Source organism: Ruditapes philippinarum, unplaced genomic scaffold (genome assembly GCF_026571515.1).
Source record: "Ruditapes philippinarum isolate M1 unplaced genomic scaffold, ASM2657151v2 ctg249_1_1_1_1, whole genome shotgun sequence".
Classification (NCBI taxonomy): Eukaryota; Metazoa; Mollusca; class Bivalvia; order Venerida; family Veneridae; genus Ruditapes; species Ruditapes philippinarum.
In genome coordinates, this window is record NW_026857229.1 from 140,811 (window position 1) to 160,568 (window position 19,758).

General features: G+C 33.7%; 1 protein-coding gene across 7 annotated transcripts in view; it reads right to left on the bottom strand.

Annotated features, from left to right (window-relative positions):
- Positions 1 to 19,758, bottom strand: part of LOC132749123 (rap1 GTPase-activating protein 1-like) — a 230,017-nt gene that overhangs the window by 127,747 nt on the left and 82,512 nt on the right. Inside the window, exon 1 of one of the 7 annotated variants that reach the window (XM_060738816.1) lies at positions 13,183 to 13,935. The exons of the other annotated variants lie outside the window; for them this stretch is intronic. Coding sequence (XP_060594799.1) covers positions 13,183 to 13,280 — 98 coding nt within the window. The 5' untranslated portion in view covers positions 13,281 to 13,935. Of the gene's footprint in view, positions 1 to 13,182; positions 13,936 to 19,758 lie in introns of those variants that run through there. 7 annotated transcript variants of the gene reach the window in all.

The following is a 19,758-nucleotide window of genomic DNA, read 5'->3' on the forward strand; positions in this document are numbered from 1 at the left end:
ACAGGACAGACGACGGAGAAGTGATCCCTATTAATGTCGCCACTACTCCGTAGAGGCGACACAAAAAAATAGAGGGGGTGCATATACTCATATATATAAATATTGGAGAGTCCTTTAAAGTCCACCATTAAAAGTCAGACATTTGACTATTTCTGTTACAATAACAACAAGAACTGTCGGAGGACAGTAACGCTCGACTATTCGAAAATTTGTCACAAGGGTGTTTCATTGAGTATAATAATGCTTACCTATATGAATACATAAAATTGTCCGAAAAGGTAAAACTCTTCAAGTTTCAATGCATTCCCTTCAGTAGTTATGGAGATACAAGCTTACATGAAAAAACTTAACCAAGAATTCATGAGTCGAAAAAGGGGCATAATTATGCAAAAAAGCAAATCAGAGTTATTGGACTTGTACCAATCATCTTAGATAATCACAGAGACCAAGTGTGTGAAGTTTCAATCCATTCCCTTCAGTAGTTATGGAGATACCAGCTTACACGCAAAAACTTAACCAAGAACTTCTTAGTCGAAAAAGGGGCATAATTATTTTAAAAAAGCAAATTAGAGTAATGGGACTTGTGCCAATCATCTTAGATAATCACAGAGAACAAGTGTGTGAAGTTTCAATCCATTCCCTTCAGTAGTTATGGAGATACCAGCTTACACGCAAAAACTTAACCAAGAATTCATGAGTCGAAAAAGGGGCATAATTATGCAAAAAAGCAAATCAGAGTTATGGGACTTGTGCCAATCATCTTAGATAATCACAGAGACCAAGTGTGTGAAGTTTCAATCAATTCCCTTCAGTAGTTATGGAGATACCAGCTTACATACAAAAACTTAACCAAGAATTTCTAAGTCGAAAAAGGGGCATAATTATGAAAAAAAGCAAACCAGAGTTATGGGACTTGTGCCAATCATCTTAGATAATCACAGAGAACAAAGTGTGTGAAGTTTCAATCCATTCCCTTCAGTGGTTATGGAGATACCAGCTTACATACAAAAACTTAACCAAGAATTTCTAAGTCGAAAAAGGGGCATAATTATGAAAAAAAGCAAACCAGAGTTATGGGACTTGTGCCAATCATCTTAGATAATCACAGAGAACAAGTGTGTGAAGTTTCAATCCATTCCCTTCAGTAGTTATGGAGATACCAGCTTACATACAAAAACTTAACCACAGGGACGCCGACGCCGACGCCGACAAATGGGTGACTGCATTAGCTCGATTATTCTGCGAATAGTCGAGCTAAAAATGACTTTTATCTGCAACAAAAACTTTAAAAGCATGCCGTCTATCATTAATAAAGTTGATAGTATAAACTAAGGTTAGACTAGTACTGATTTTGCTTCTAGCAGCCTCAATCCAGGCAGGGTACATCATCATCATCATCATCATCATCATCATCATCAATCATTCTTTAATCAATTTATTTCCAAAATATAGTGCAGATTTTAAGTACAAATGTAACATAACACCAAACAATTGTTCAGATTCTTTTTATTTTACCAATTAACAGTTTCTGAGTAGACCGACCTCTTTGCTTGTACGGTATGCATAACTAAACAGCAGTAAAAATAAATGATACATATATGATCAAATATTGGATCCATTAAACAAAGTTGACAATTTTATCTCCCCATGTGAAGAATGCTATGAAACAGCATTAAAACAAACAGAAAATTTTACATCAACCATAAAATAATTATTACAACACATACAAACTAATGCTATAAAAGTGGCTTGCATTACAACTTTCTAGCAACACCAATAATTCAAGACACTAAGACACTGTAAGCTACAGAGAAGAATAAAAATAAAATTTTCTAGGACATACAGACATACATATAAAGAAAGTCCAAGATCCTCTGAGATAATAATAATAATAATAATTATAATAATAATAATAATAATAAAATCTTTATATATAGAAGGTAACATACAAAGTTTATACAGTAAGAAGTATACTTATTTTCAGTATGGCCTTCTGAGTTAACAATAACAAATAAAAAAATGTAGATCTATACAAAATTTAAAATCCTTTTAGTTTATACAGAATTTATTTTAGTTTGATTGTGTAGGAAGCTATACAGTAAGCTTATAGACACACTTTCGAATCCATTCCTGGAACCAACCAGTACTGAGCAATGAGTGTAAAATGTCTTGCTCAAGGGAACAGCGACTTGCCCCTGACAGGTTTAACCCATGTGGCTAGTGATCATTAATTACTAGTTTGACGCGTTAACCACTCAGCCATGTCGCCACACTTAGCCACTCGGCCAAAATCTTTTTGTAAAAACAAAAAAAAAAAAAATATATTCCTGAATGTAAAGGTTAGATATTTTCATTCATTCATCCGACTGAAACTCATATTAATTATAGTAATTATAGATAAACTTGTAATGATTAAAAACAAAAAAAAAAAAAGGATAATTTCAACATTTACAACAGTTAAAATATAAAGTGGTCAATTTTCATCATGTATCTAAAAATATTAATTTTACAGCTGTTTTTTAAAGATTGTAAAGTCGAACATTGTTTGATAGTAAAAGGTAATTTATTCCAAATGTCAATACTGAAATAAGAAAAAGAATCCTTTAAATAATTTGTATGAGGTATACTTTTCAGAACATTAGATCTTTATGAGTGATTGAGCGTAAATTATGTCATATATAAGGGTGCCAGATTGTTTAAAGATTTGTACACCAGGATAATTGCTGTGTGGTACTTCACTCTAAAATTGAATTTCAGCCATTTAAGTTTATTAAAAATATCTAATGTTGGTGAAAGTATCGGTCTTTTCAGTATAATTTTTGCAGCTCTTTTTTTAATTGAGTTTACTTTATTGATGTATGAGTGTGTGTCCTTTCCCCATACTGTACAACAATAATGAAGCATAGGAAGGATGTAAAGCCCATCTCACACAGGACACACGGCTTACACGGTTGGCCACCCGTGTAAATCGTACATACAACCGAACTAACCGTAGCGTTATCCGAGTTACACTCGGGCCATTCGAGTGTATCCGTGTAAGCCGTGTATGATTTTTAAAACTTTTAAAAAACTGGTACGGATGCCATGTCCGTGTATGACCGTATAAGCGACCGTACAAGACCGTAAGAGACCGTGTGAGACCGTATGAGACCGTATATACAGCCGTATGTGAAGTCCACTCCACGAGTGAGCCCAACCGTATCAATGTCGTATATAAATCGTATGGAATCGTTCGAGACCGTCCCCAAGTCCTACATCCAACACCCGATTAACACCCGAATGTCACAAGATCACGGTACGATTCAAACGAGTGCACACACGCTTTCATACGATCGCCATACGACCAATACGGTTCATATACGAAACATACATGGCCGACACGGTAAAGTACGGGTATACAGGGTCTCACACAGCCTCGTACGTTCTAACACGGCCTCAGCAAGAACGTTACAAAAACACAACTAACTGCTGCTACCATACCAAGAGTACTTGATGCATCACACTAGAATGTATCCAAAGAAGAAGGTTTGGATGCATAGAAGGAATACGAGAAAAGCCATCCAGGCCCACCGACCAGTCCAACTTATTGACTCTGATAAGCTGGAGGACCAACCGACAATAACCATGTCTCCCAGGGATTCAAACTCAAATGCCCTCCAGCAACCGCTGCACCACAGAAAAAAAGACACATTCATTTTACATTTCTTCAGCTTTTTATTCATTTATTGATTTTAATGATCTATATAAAGGTGTTCGTCGCTGAAATTTCGAAAATTCATGAAGCCAAGTCATCAAAATGGGTTAATTTATATCAAAACATACACAAATGTGTGATATTTCGAGCCTAACTCGAACAAAAGTCGGCGGGACCCTATGTAAACCCTGTGAAAGTCGAGTAAATCGAGTAAAAGTCGTGTTTAACCGTACTAGACCGTACTTGGAACCGTACAACACTCGTATGTATTCGTATGCAAATCGTGTTGAAACCTTGCTTGACCGAGTAATTCCGTGCTCAATTCGTACATACTCGTGTTATATTCGAGTCTAATTCGTGCCAACTAATCCACAAGCACGGCTGGAGCTCAAAACTCGTACCAGTCAACCCGTATATAACCGAGTATACCGTATGGGAATCGTGTGCCCAACCGTGTTTTGTGTGAGACGGGCTTAAGCGTTGTAATATGAGCCGCGTCACAACAAAACCAACATAATGGGTTTGCGACCAGCATGGATCCAGAACAGCCTGCGCATCCGCGCAGTCTGATCAGGATCCATGCTGTTCGCTATCAGTTTCTCTACTTGTAGTAGAGTAGGTAAGCGAACAGCATGGATCCTGATCAGACTGCCACGATGCGCAGGCTGGTCTGGATCCATGCTGGTCGCAAACCCATTATGTTGGTTTTGTCATGACGCGGCTCATATATCTTTTTTACTTCGTCAGTAAGGTAAATAATGATATGTTTGAAGAGGGCAATTTTTGTATTTAGTTTTTTGCTTGATAATGCCAGTATAATGTATTATCTACATAAATGCCCGATAACTTTTGAACTGTAACATTATCAAGAGTTGTATTATTTACTTTCAGTAGGAGAGGATTACATTTCTTCACCTTTTTTGAAGAACCAATTATAATGCATTTTTGTATTTTCTGATCGCAAGATCAGTAAATACATAGCTAACATCCACGGTCTAACACAAAATTTCCTAACAGACCTAACAACGCAAAGTAGTTCTCACTCAAAACTGCTTAAAAACCAGCAATTTAAAAGACAGAATAATTTTTAATGTAGGCATCTAACGAATTACAGTGCATTGAAAGTTCAGATTAGTCAATAGAAATCACAAGTTTCGCGGATGAATATCATTTTAATCAATGAAAATGCTATTTTTAGCTATGTCGATTACTGAATACTCCAGGGCGTAGTACACAAATAAATCTGACTGCCGAGTAGTGGAATATATACATGTCGGACTGTTTTGGCGAGCAGATTTTCGCTAAATTATTTTTATCAGTTTATCGTGAACAAAATACTCGAAATTGATAAGGATTACAAACACAAAATGGAAATTCTCAATTTAGAATTACAATGTATTTGTTTTTATTCAGGCTACATATTACGTATTACTTCACCGTGGTGCAGGAGTATCGCGCTCATATCGCGCTCGTTTAGGGTGTGAGAGGCCTAAGGTTCAAATCCTAGTCGAGGCAACTTTTTTTTTAAGTGTCTTTTTTAAGGAAGTAGCCACGATATGCAAGGATAAAGTGTGGCTGTCATAAAAAAATGATTTTTGATGCAACTCTAGTCATGCAAAATTCCATATGTATCAATCTCAAACTGTTATAGAAAAAAATCTTAACGCAGTCGCTGCGTAAGATGAATTATAGTATATAAAAATAAACTTATATAGGAAAATACATACAGATAGTTAGTATGATTTAGATTGCAAAGATCAGAAAATACCACAGAACTTGCAGCCCTTTGATGTTTTTATTGGGTACCAATCATTTATATAATTTAAATATTTTTGTAAATTATCTTGTATTTCTAGTAAACAGTCACCGGATTGGTAAAGTGTAGAGTCATCTGCATACAAGTCTATATTAAGATCATTACGGAGTATAGATATATCATTTATATAAATCAAAAATAGTAAGGGCGCCCCAAGAATGGATCCTTGAGGAACTCCTGATTTTACCAGTTGGTACTTTTACCGCAGCTATAAATAGCTCGCCGCTATGGTAATAATAGTGATAACTTAAATATATAAGGCCAATAAGCACGAAGAAAACACGCTGCTGTGGTGTAGTGGTAAGCAACATGGAATAGCAATCCAGAGACCTGTGGTTTGAGTCCCGGCTGCGGCATGCCAATTTTTCATGTGATTTTTCTATGTATAAATTCCCACTCATGACTATCTTTCTTTCAAATATATATTCACAATGATAACATCATGTGTCAACTTCTAAGGGTGGGGGCCATCATTCTTTTAACTTGTCATGTTCTAACAGCCACTTGAAGCATCAATAGAAACTGGTTACACTAGAGGGAATAACATTATTGTTTCAAGTGTCACATGATATGCAATAAACATGGCAGCATTAATTCATACATGTATATGATAAATTAATGTTTATAGCTGCATGCGATACACAGCATTGACTTGCCATATATCTTATTTGATGTTTTTTTATTGAACATTTTATGTATTGAACATAGTAGAGAAATAAATGATAGAATTAACAATGATTTATCCATTACCATGAGGTGTGATCAATTTAATTAACCTTTGCCTGGTCAAACCTTCAAAATGGATATACTCTTTAACTGTCAGTTGTTATTAAAAAGATTTGCTTATTATTATTTAAGATAGATTTGAAGCATTTGTGACACATCATGACCTTCCGTTTTCTTTAATGGTGAGCATTTGTGACAGCATTATAACCATTTGTTGTAATTCATGCAGCAGGGTTATGACCATTTATTGTTATTCATTGTGAGCATTTGTGACAGTGTTATGATCATTTGTTGTTATTCATTGTGAGCATTTGTGACAGTGTTATGATCATTTGTTGTTATTCATTGTGAGCATTTGTGACAGTGTTATGATCATTTGTTGTTATTCATTGTGAGCATTTGTGACAGTGTTATGATCATTTGTTGTTATTCATTGTGAGCATTTGTGACAGTGTTATGATCATTTGTTGTTATTCATTGTGAGCATTTGTGACAGTCTTATGACAATTTGTTGTTATTCATGGTGAGCATTTGTGACAGTCTTATGACAATTTGTTGTTATTCATGGTGAGCATTTGTGACAGTCTTATGACAATCTGTTGTTATTCATTGTGATCATTTGTGACAGGGTTATGACCATTTGTTGTTATTCATGGTGAGCATTAAATTTTGTGACAGTGTTAATTATTGCAATTTATTGTTATTCATGGTGAGCATTTGTGACAGTGTAATGACCATTTGTTGTTATTCATTGTGAGCATTTGTGACAGCTTTATGAACATTTGTTGTTATTCATGGTGAGCATTTGTGACAGGGTGTTGACCATTTATTGTTATTCATTGTGAGCATTTGTGAGTGTTATGAACATTTGTTGTTATTCATTGTGAGCATTTGTGACAGTGATATGACCATTTATTGTTATTCATGGTGAGCATTTGTGACAGTGGTATGACCATTTGTTGTTATTCATTGTAAGCATTTGTGACAGTGGTATTAACCATTTGTTGTTATTCATTATAAGCATTTGTGACAGTGTTATGATCATTTGTTGTTATTCATGGTGAGCATTTGTGACAGTGGTATGACCATTTATTGTTATTCATTGTAAGCATTTGTTGACAGTGTTATGATCATTTGTTGTTATTCATTGTAAGCATTTGTGACAGTGTTATGACCATTTGTTGTTATTCATTGTAAGCATTTGTGACAGTGGTATGACCATTTATTGTTATTCATTGTAAGCATTTGTGACAGTGTTATGACCATTTGTTGTTATTCATGGTGAGCATTTGTGACAGTGGTATGACCATTTATTGTTATTCATTGTAAGCATTTGTGACAGCGTTATGACCATTTGTTGTTATTCATGGTGAGCATTTGTGACAGTGGTATGACCATTTGTTGTTATTCATTGTAAGCATTTGTGACAGTGTTATGATCATTTGTTGTTATTCATTGTAAGCATTTGTGACAGTGGTATTAACCATTTGTTGTTATTCATTGTAAGCATTTGTGACAGTGTTATGACCATTTGTTGTTATTCATGGTGAGCATTTGTGACAGTGTTATGATCATTTGTTGTTATTCATTGTAAGCATTTGTGACAGTGTTATGATCATTTGTTGTTATTCATGGTGAGCATTTGTGACAGCGTTATGACCATTTGTTGTTATTCATGGTGAGCATTTGTGACAGTGTTATGACCATTTGTTGTTATTCATTGTAAGCATTTGTGACAGTGGTATTAACCATTTGTTGTTATTCATTGTAAGCATTTGTGACAGTGTTATGACCATTTGTTGTTATTCATGGTGAGCATTTGTGACAGTGTTATGACCATTTGTTGTTATTCATTGTAAGCATTTGTGACAGTGTTATGATCATTTGTTGTTATTCATTGTAAGCATTTGTGACAGTGTTATGATCATTTGTTGTTATTCATTGTAAGCATTTGTGACAGTGGTATTAACCATTTGTTGTTATTCATTGTAAGCATTTGTGACAGTGTTATGACCATTTGTTGTTATTCATGGTGAGCATTTGTGACAGTGTTATGACCATTTGTTGTTATTCATTGTAAGCATTTGTGACAGTGTTATGATCATTTGTTGTTATTCATTGTAAGCATTTGTGACAGCGTTATGACCATTTGTTGTTATTCATGGTGAGCATTTGTGACAGTGTTATGACCATTTGTTGTTATTCATTGTAAGCATTTGTGACAGTGTTATGACCATTTATTGTTATTCATTGTAAGCATTTGTGACAGCGTTATGACCATTTGTTGTTATTCATGGTGAGCATTTCTGACAGTGTTATGACCATTTGTTGTTATTCATTGTAAGCATTTGTGACAGCTTTATGAACATTTGTTGTTATTCATGGTGAGCATTTGCAACAGTGTTATGACCATTTGTTGTTATTCATGGTAAGCATTTGTGACAGCATTATTACAATTTGTTGTTATTCATGGTGAGCATTTTTGACAGCAATATTACCATTTGTTGTTATTCATTGTGAGCATTTGTGACAGTGTTATGACCATTTGTTGTTATTCATGGTGAGCATTTGTGACAGCATTATTACCATTTGTTGTTATTCATGGTGAGCATTTGTGACAGTGTTTATTACCATTTGTTGTTATTCATGGTGAGCATTTGTGACAGCATTATTACCATTTGTTGTTATTCATGGTGAGCATTTGTGACAGTGTTATGACCATTTGTTGTTATTCATGGTGAGCATTTGTGACAGTGGTATGACCATTTGTTGTTATTCATTGTGAGCATTTGTGACAGTGTTATTACCATTTGTTGTTATTCATGGTGAGCATTTTTGACAGCGTTATTACCATTTGTTGTTATTCATTGTAAGCATTTGTGACAGTGTTATGACCATTTGTTGTTATTCATGGTGAGCATTTGTGACAGTGGTATGACCATTTATTGTTATTCATTATGAGCATTTGTGACAGTGTTATGATCATTTGTTGTTATTCATTGTAAGCATTTGTGACAGTGTTATGCTCATTTGTTGTTATTCATTGTAAGCATTTGTGACAGTGTTATAACCATTTGTTGTTATTTATGGTGAGCATTTGTGACAGCATCATGACGTTCTGTTGTCCTCTATGGTGAGCATCATGATAATCCATTGTTTTTTATGGTGAGCATTAGGTGACAGCCTCATAATAGTCTTTTGTTTTGATTGTGAGTATATTTGACAGCATCATAAGTCCTTTGTTTTTTATGATGAGAATAAGGTGAGTATTTCTAGGTGACAGCATCATGATCACCTTGTGTTATTCATATTGAGTAATAGGTGACAGCTTCATACCTGTATTTTGTATTTTCATGGTGAGAGTTTTGACCATTTTTGTTTTTTATGGTAAGCAATTGTGACAACCTGATGACAGTCCTTTAACATGCTGAGCATATATAACACTTAATGACCAACCTGTGTTAGTCATGATAAACATTTGTGACATTTCAAGGCATTTTGATGTTTGTCAAAGTGTGCATTTATAATCTGTGTTAGTCATGATAAACATTTGTGACATTTCAAGGCATTTTGATGTTTGTCAAAGTGTGCATTTATAATCTGTGTTAGTCATGATAAACATTTCTGACATTTCAAGGCATTTTGGTGTTTGTCAAAGTGTGCATTTATAATCTGTGTTAGTCATGATAAACATTTGTGACATTTCAAGGCATTTTGATGTTTGTCAAAGTGTGCATTATAATCTGTGTTACCGTATAAGTGGTTTTTCTGCGGGCTCCAAATTCTGCGGTTTTTCCAAATTTTGGCATGTTTTTATTTCTGCGGACTTTATTTCTGCGGCACATTCTTTGGACAAAACGTGATTTAAATTCTGCGACTCGTCTTATCAAAGTCTAAGTCACATTACCCTATCTATTGTATTTGCATGTACACGTTGTCGTTACTGCAAAACTGTATAGTAATTACAAACAATCATATGGTTTGCTTGCAAACAAATATAATGCGCAACAGTAGAAAGGTATACATCTCTGATCAGAGTGAAGTGACGTGTGAAAAATATACCCCGGTAGTATCTTTAATTTGATAAAATTGACAAAAGTTTACCGTAAATCAGATGACAATTAAAGTATACAACCATTATTTAGCAGTATAAGGGTTGGAATGGTTTGAAATATCTTTATTCTTAAATTAGCATAATTAACAATAAGTACATCCTTACAAACACAGATTACATACTTAGCCGACAGCAATTTTATACAACTTGAAAACCAACTAACCGTTATAATCTGTCGTTATTACTTTAGACGAAACATGTCACAATGTAGGATACATATCATAGCAGGTAAGATAAATATTCTGCGGTTTTTATTTCTGCGGTGCCGAAACTGACCGCAGAAAACGCAGAAATAAAGTCACCGCAGAAAAAACCACTTATACGGTAGTCATGATAAACATTTGTGACATTTCAAGGCATTTTGATGTTTGTCAAAGTGTGCATTTATAATCTGTGTTAGTCATGATAAACATGTGTGACATTTCAAGGCATTTTGATGTTTGTCAAAGTGTGCATTTATAATCTGTGTTTGTAATGATGAGCACTTGTGCTAGTCCTTTGTCATGGTGGTGAGTCATGTCAGATTGTTGTGAGCATACTTTAGTTCCATAGCTGTGTCATTATTACAGACAGCCAAAAAAAGGTTGACACACATGACAAGTAGGCTTATTTGAGCCGCGCCATGACAAAACCAACATAATGGGTTTGCGACCAGCATGGATCCAGACCAGCCTGCGCATCCGGGCAGTCTGATCAGGATCCATGCTGTTCACTTACAAACTCTATAACAAGTAGAGAAACTGATAGCGAACAGCATGGATCCTGATCAGACTTGCTTTCCAGTTTTCTTCAAGCTATACTCTTATGTCAAGACACTGAATTAAAAATTGTATCTGCTTCAAGATCATTACAATTAAAAATAATATCTGGATAACGATTTTAATGACCTTCCTGTCTCCTAATAAGAAGACCTTGACATTATTACAAGTATTACTGTACTAGAAAATCACTATCATTATGATTCCTATGTCATACTTCATCTAAATAACTATTGATTTGTGAAAATACATTTTAAAGATAAAAGTTTGCAAATACTATTGCCACCTTTAAAAACATCAAGAACAATGATTAAATTCTATAAATTTGATCATCCATAAACTTTGTATTCATAATAGATTAATTTGACAGCAACAAACAACTGACAGTAACTTCACTTATAATAATGGCCAGAATTTAGAAAGACACTCATTTTATACAGATATTTAGTTTGGTTTGTTTTCACCCTGATTACTTAACACATTTATGGTCATATGATGTGGTCGGTCAACCTTACCGGCTACCTGATTTACCAATTTCTCCACATTGAAGTGACCAACTTCTTACTCCACATCAACGGTTAGAGACAAATGACCATTTGTAACTATGTCTCACCAGAGGATACAATCAGTGACCCCTGAATTACTAGAATTTTCACACTACCATATAAATTGTTTCTATTGCAAATACAGAAAGAAGTCTTGCAGAATTTATCTGAAATTCTTATCTTCTTTTGCAAAATCATACATGTCACTGGTCTCAGGTGGCCCTTATATGAATGATCGGAGAATATTGGGGAATATCTGATGAAAGTTAACAAGATATAATTATATTCCTTCCATAATTTCAGTATACCTCAGTCTTAGTTGTCACTTTTACACAGAGCAGTCTGACAGGTTATGTCTGAACTGTTGTGCTTTTAAATATAATATTTCATTACAGTGATTTTGTTTTAACTAAATTTCTCCATATCAAATATTACTATTGATGTATCATTTTTAAAGAAAATTGAGAGCAGTGTCCTACCCACCCTGGTGTCCACGTTGGTGTACAGATTTCAAATTAAGGTTTTTGGTCAGTAAAATATTTTGTACTTAGTCTATAAAGTTTTTATGCTCAAGGTATCAACTTCAAACTTCAAATATATATTCCTTATCTTCAACCACATTTTAAGTAACAAGGTTAATAACTCTAGAAGTAATATTTTCAGAATTATCCCCGCTGAACTTCAAATATATGTTCCTTGTCAACAACCACATCATATGTGACAAGGATTTGAACTCTAGCCCCAATTTTTCCAGAATTATCTTCTCATGAAATTTTATTTTTTATTATATTTTATTATTTTCTATTATATTTCTTTTAAACTTCAAACTTCAAATACAATGTATATGTTTCTTATCATTACCCACATGATGTGTTCTAGCACACATTTTTTTCAGAATCCCCCCATACTCTTGAGCATAGAATTTATGTTTAAAAAAATGTTATTTTTACTATACTACTATATTTTAACTTTTCATGTCTCAAATATTTGTGACTGTGTCACCCACATCATTACACTTGCATGAATATTTCAAGAGTTATTCCCCCTTGAAGTTGGGGTTTTATTATTTATAAAAATAGATTTTTTGCTCTATAACTTCTTTATTCTTCAAAGGATTTTCTTTAATCTTTAACTTTAAGTTTGATATTACCTCCTGTTTAATAATAATATGACAAGGTTCATAACTCTAGTATCAACATTAAATTTCAATATTAATATCAATATCAATATTATAATATTTTCTGAATTATCATCCTGTTATACTTAGAATTTTCCTCTTTTTTGCTGTACTGACCCCCAAAAATAATGTCAGATCAGTGCAGGGGTATTATTTTTGTGGTAAATATAGTGGCGAATTTTGTTTAACCAGGGAATTGGACAGCAATTTGAAATTCCAGTCCAAATTTCTGCCATTCTCTGGTGCGTGGAGGATGTCCACATGGTAGGGGTTTTACAAATGACTGGTTTGACATAATTTATTTAATTAAACACACTATCAAAAGGTGCAAAAACAAACAAGAGTTACCTACCTTTCTTCTGCTTTAAAGTCATTTTCCTTCTGCTCGCACCAACAACATAGGCAATGCCACGCCTTTGACGAGCCGGCTACATTATATTTAGTGGCCATTCTCTTTATTATACCTTGTGAAACTATCCACTTATATCACATTTACTTAATGTATGCGGCTCTATAATTTTCAATATTTTGCAAAAAACTGCACTTAGTAACTTTTTTCAGCTCCATAGTTTCTACAAACAATTTGTTTATTCCAGCTACTAAATAAGATATATTATAGTTTTCATTTAAAACTTATTATCCTCTATCTTGTCAGACATGTAGACACACCCACTATAATCTCTGTGTCAAGTTGTTCCAAAATCAGTTGTCATATAATTATAAAATATTTTATTTAAAAGCTTGTTTTCTGCTCCATTCACAAACATCATTTCATATTGGAAACTGTTTCACTTACATTTCAAAATATCTGCATGATTTATTTTCAAAAGCCATATATAGTTTTATTATCCATAACTAATGAATGAACTCATTTATAGACTATATAACAGTCCAGTCCACTATAATTCCAATACAATCTGATCAGCTACAGTATAATATATAATGTCTGATATTTAACTTTTACATAATTTACAATTAAAATCAGCCTCAGACAAAACAATTAAGTCCTCTCCACCAATCACTTTTCCCAATAAAATATCCTCATCAGTAAATATTTGTCAAGCATTCAATAACCACAGGTAAACACTGTAATAACCTTGTCTATTTTCATTACAAAAAGGACACATTTTTTTAGTTAAAGAAAATATGACAGTTGAATTTTAACTACCAAAATGCCAATAAATCCTTGAATTTAAGTCCATATATATTTTATTTAATTAGTAAGAGCAATTAAATAAATCAATTAAAAAGTAAAGATCATTTTTCTGCATGTGCATTAATAAATTATTTAAAATTACAGTTATTAGAAAATTGATTAATAATATATTTTTTTTTAATATTTATATTTCTTGACATATAAATCAAAATTAAGACCGTCTTCGGAAACACTGTCTCGTAAACTTTTAAAAATGCCTCAATATTTCTTCTCAAAAATGTGTATATATAATCCAGATTTCAATAAAAAAACATATCTTGCAGAAAAACACCATGTCCCTTATCTTATATTAACTATAAATAGTTAACTGTATGTGAAACTTAATAGCAACTATAAGTCCAATATGATATCACATGATAACTTTTAGATTTAGATTAAATAAATGTTTACATATATAGAAAAGATACACTAAATTGTTATCATTTCTAAATGATTTAATTTTAGGAGCAATATTTATATTTATTAATTTTTAGAAATATTTAACTTTATTCTTTAAAGCTATATTGTCTTAGTTTTCTTCAGAAATTAAATTTAAGATTTAATTATAAAAGGACTATAAAATTGTTTTGTAATTTTCAGAATTTTCTTTCTTTTTCTGAACATCATTAATAACAATGAATTACTTTAATGTCCTTTTTAACAATTTTTACCATTATCATCCATATTTTATTTTGAAAAAGCAAAACTCAATATTATAAGATATACAATAAAATATTTTCATAAAACACAACAAATTTTATCCATTCATTTTACAGTGCAAAGTTAAAACATAAAAATGAAAATAATTCTCTCAGTAAAGTAGATAAATGCAAATCTTTTCAAGTATTACTCATTTTATTCTTGTTTTTGTTTTATCAATCTTTGATCTGCTGATTTATCCTGGAACATCTGTATATGACTAACATATGTCTACATGACTGACAAAAACATGACAAGACAGGTAAAATGCTGATATCATGTTGTAGTTGAACTGAGGACAAGACAACCAGACAGGCAAAATGCTGATGTCATGTTGTAGTTGAACTGAGGACAACCAGTCAGGCAAAATGCTGATATCATGTTGTAGTTGAACTGAGGACAACCAGTCAGGCAAAATGCTGATATAATGTTGTAGTTGAACTGAGGACAACCAGTCAGGCAAAATGCTGATATAATGTTGTAGTTGAACTGAGGACAACCAGTCAGGCAAAATGCTGATGTCATGTTGTAGTTGAACTGAGGACAACCAGTCAGGCAAAATGCTGATATCATGTTGTAGTAGAACTGAGGACAAGACAACCAGTCAGGCAAAATGCTTATATCATGTTGTAGTTGAACTGAGGACAACCAGTCAGGCAAAATGCTGATATCATGTTGTAGTTGAACTGAGGACAAGACAACCAGTCAGGCAAAATGCTGATATCATGTTGTAGTTGAACTGAGGACAAGACAACCAGACAGGCAAAATGCTGATGTCATGTTGTAGTTGAACTGAGGACAAAGCAACCAGTCAGGCAAAATGCTGATAGTTGTAGTTGAAACTGAGACAAGACAACCAGTCAGGCAAAATGCTGATATGGTGTTGTAGTTGATCTGAGGACAAGGCAACCAGTCAGGCAAAATGCTGATATCTTGTTGTAGTTGAACTGAGGACAAGACAACCAGTCAGGCAAAATGCTGATATCATGTTGTAGTTGAACTAAGGACACAGTCAGCAAAATGCTGATATCATGTTGTAGTTGAACTTGATGACAAGACAACCAGTCAGGCAAAATGCTGATAATGACTTGTTGTAGTTGAACTTGAGGACAAGGACAAACCAGTCAGGCAAAATGCTGATATTCATGTTGTAGTTGAACTGAGGACGAGACAACCAGTCAGGCAAAATGCTGATATTGTGTTGTAGTTGAACTGAGGACAAGGCAACCAGTCAGGCAAAATGCTGATATCATGTTGTAGTTGAAACTGATGACAAGACAACCAGTCAGGCAAAATGCTGATATTGTGTTGTAGTTGAACTGAGGACAAGGCAACCAGTCAGGCAAAATGCTGATATCATGTTGTAGTTGAACTGATGACAAGACAACCAGTCAGGCAAAATGCTGATATCATGTTCTAGTTGAACTGAGGACAAGGCAAACCAGTCAGGCAAAATGCTGATATCATGTTGTTAGTTGAACTGATGACAAGACAACCAGTCAGGCAAAATGCTGATATCATGATGTTGTAGTTGAACTGAGGACAAGGCAACCAGTCAGGCAAAATGCTGATATCATGTTGTAGTTGAACTGATGACAAGACAACCAGTCAGGCAAAATGCTGATATCATGACTTGTTGTAGTTGAACTGAGGACAGGCAACCAGTCAGGCAAAATGCTGATATCATGTTGTAGTTGAACTGAGGACAAGACAACCAGTCAGGCAAAATGCTGATATCATGACTTGTTGTAGTTGAACTGAGGACAAGACAACCAGTCAGGCAAAATGCTGATATTGTGATGTAGTTGAACTTAGGACAAGACAAAATGATGATATCATGTTGTAGTTGAACTGAAGACAAGACAACAAGACAAACAAAATGCTGATATCATGTTGTAGTTGAACTGAGGACAGACAAAATGATGATATTGTGTTGTAGTTGATCTGAGGACAAGACAACCAGACAGGCAAAATGCTGATATTGTGTTGTAGTTGAACTGAGGACAAGACAACCAGTCAGGCAAAATGCTGATATCATGTTGTAGTTGAACTGAGGACAAGACAACAAGACAGGCAAAATGCTGATATTGTGTTGTAGTTGAACTGAGGACAAGACAACAAGACAGGCAAAATGCTGATATTGTGTTGTAGTTGAACTGAGGACAAGACAACCAGTCAGGCAAAATGCTGATATTGTGTTGTAGTTGAACTGAGGACAAGACAACCAGTCAGGCAAAATGCTGATATCATGTTGTAGTTGAACTGAGGACAAGGACAAGGCAACAAGTCAGGCAAAATGCTGATATCATGTTGTAGTTGAACTGAGCACAAGACAACCAGTCAGGCAAAATGCTGATATCATGTTGTAGTTGAACTGAGGACAAGACAACCAGTCAGGCAAAATGCTGATATCATGTTGTAGTTGAACTGAGGACAAGACAATCAGTCAGGCAAAACTGCTGATATCATGTTGTAGTTGAACTGAGGACAATACAGGCAAAATGCTGATATCATGTTGTAGTTGAACTGAGGACAAGGCAACCAGTCAGGCAAAATGCTGATATTGTGTTGTAGCTGAAATGAGACAAGACAGCCAGACAGGCTTAATGCTGATATTGTGCTGTAGTTGAACTGAGCACAAGACAACCAGTCAGGCAAAATGCTGATATCATGTTGTAGTTGAACTGAGCACAAGACAATCAGTCAGGCAAAATGCTGATATCATGTTGTAGTTGAACTGAGGACAAGACAACAAGACAGACAAAATGCTGATATTGTGTTGTAGCTGAAATGAGACAAGACAGCCAGACAGGCTTAATGCTGATATTGTGCTGTAGTTGAACTGAGGACAAGACAACAAGGCATCGAGACAGGCAATATATTGATATCATATTGTACATGTAGTTGAATTCATGACAAAAAAAATCTGTTTCTATATACCCCAAAAACATAATTATATATACTTCAGAACACCTCATTTTATCTTCTCAATGAACACTGTATTTACATATTGCTGATCTCTCAGATAATATAACATTGACCATTGCTCCCTATCCCAAATTATAATGTTGTTTTCTCATTATGCATTTAATTCCTTTTGTTTTTTGTTTTTTCCATCAACAAAGATAAAAATCTTTCTAAGAAAAACAGACAAAAAAATGATCAGCATTGCATCTATGTGTATGTACATATTCTACAGAACAATATGATGGAGATTTTGTAGTGTTTAGTGTTCCATCTTTTGATTTGATTCTTTAGCAATTAATAAAGATGAAATAATGATTATTTTGTATAAAATATTAACTGATAAAACTACTGTATTCACAACTTAATCAACTGTAATAAATTATGCTCTTTATAATGTAAACATCATGATCAATTAAACACTTAGAGGTAAAATTGAGTTAATTGATTATAATTTTTCTTCATACTTTTTCATGTGTAAATCAGTAATTTTAAATGATATATTAAATCACATTGTTCACTATTTTGTATATCAAATAATTACATAAAAAGCATGAACATATTTTTACATCTGATAATGATGACTATATAGCTTGCTTTAACTTCTGCTGCTAATGTCTTAGATAATGATAATTATAATGACGATCACATGATGATAATGATGATGATCACATAATGATGATAATAACATGATAATATTGATCAAATAAAGATGATAATGATGATGGTGATGAATCTGGTGGTGATATTGACAATAATGATGATGATTATCATGCTGCTGATGTTGATGATAATGATGATGATAATGATGCCACTGTCAGGGATTCTTGCTATGTTAAAGATTAAAGTTTTAAAGATGTGCAGTCATTCATAAATAATTAAATTACTACCGATACCAGTATAATTATATAAAATGGTCTTCATCAGCACAAAAGCAAGTATTATCCTGCATGTAAATACCTTACTATGGCACTACAGACTAGAACATATCACAATGCACTTTTTCATAGTAGATTCAACAACATCTTCACTTTCATGCACTTTTGTCTTCAGAGAAAATCTTACTTTAATCAAATCTAAAATTCCTCTCTTCAAACAAATACAATTTATTCAAATCAAATTATTTCCAAATTGAATAGACACTCATATTGCATGATAACAATATCTGTATTTCAAACAAATAATTCATGTGTGTTTCTCCTAACTATATTCGATTTTCTTCCCCCAATAAAACATTATACCATTATAAAGTTTCAGGGCAAATTTTGATTTATGACTGCTCAAACAAAATACATTGATTGTATAGAAACATGTATACTTTACCACACTAGAGAAAAGTGGGAAATTAAAGGCTTAAATAATCATGAAAAATGCATAAAAATGTTTGATCTGCCAACAATTATAATTTACCATGTTTGACAAGTGTATCCCACCTGTGAAGAATGCTTCTGTATGTACATTGTTATATATCAAATAGATGTTATTTGTAAATGAGATGCAGTTAGACCTCCTCTATAAAAGGGGCTCCTCTTTACTACAACCAGTGAGACACATTTGTATTAAAAACAGTTTAACCTCAAGATGACCATAACTTAGCATCAAACTAAGGGTGTTGTTGTACACATGTTGTACTGTAATGTGCAAACATTAAGCAGTTCTCTTGTAAGTAATAATTCATATACACAATGGTAGGATACTACGTCATCGCGCACCTGCTAAATGCTCCCACTTGGACCATTTTTTCGTCGACTCGAAGGTAAAATACAATTTTATTATAAGAAAACGTAAGAGTATTAAAAAATCATGTAGCGCACCAAAGAATGACTATAGTACTTGAGGTAATTGTAAAAAAAGTTTAAAGATTCATTGCCTGGTTTAGGCCTGAAAACGGGATAAGTGTTTTTCTCTGAATGCTCCCACTCGGACCTCTCCCGAAACGTATAAGAAATAAGGTTGAAAACCCTCTTTGAAATTATTTTTGACGCACCGGAATATAAACCGAGTCATGTTTACACATTTTTCTATATTAGTTTCAAATATTTCTATTCAAAAGTCAGTTTTTTAAAGTTT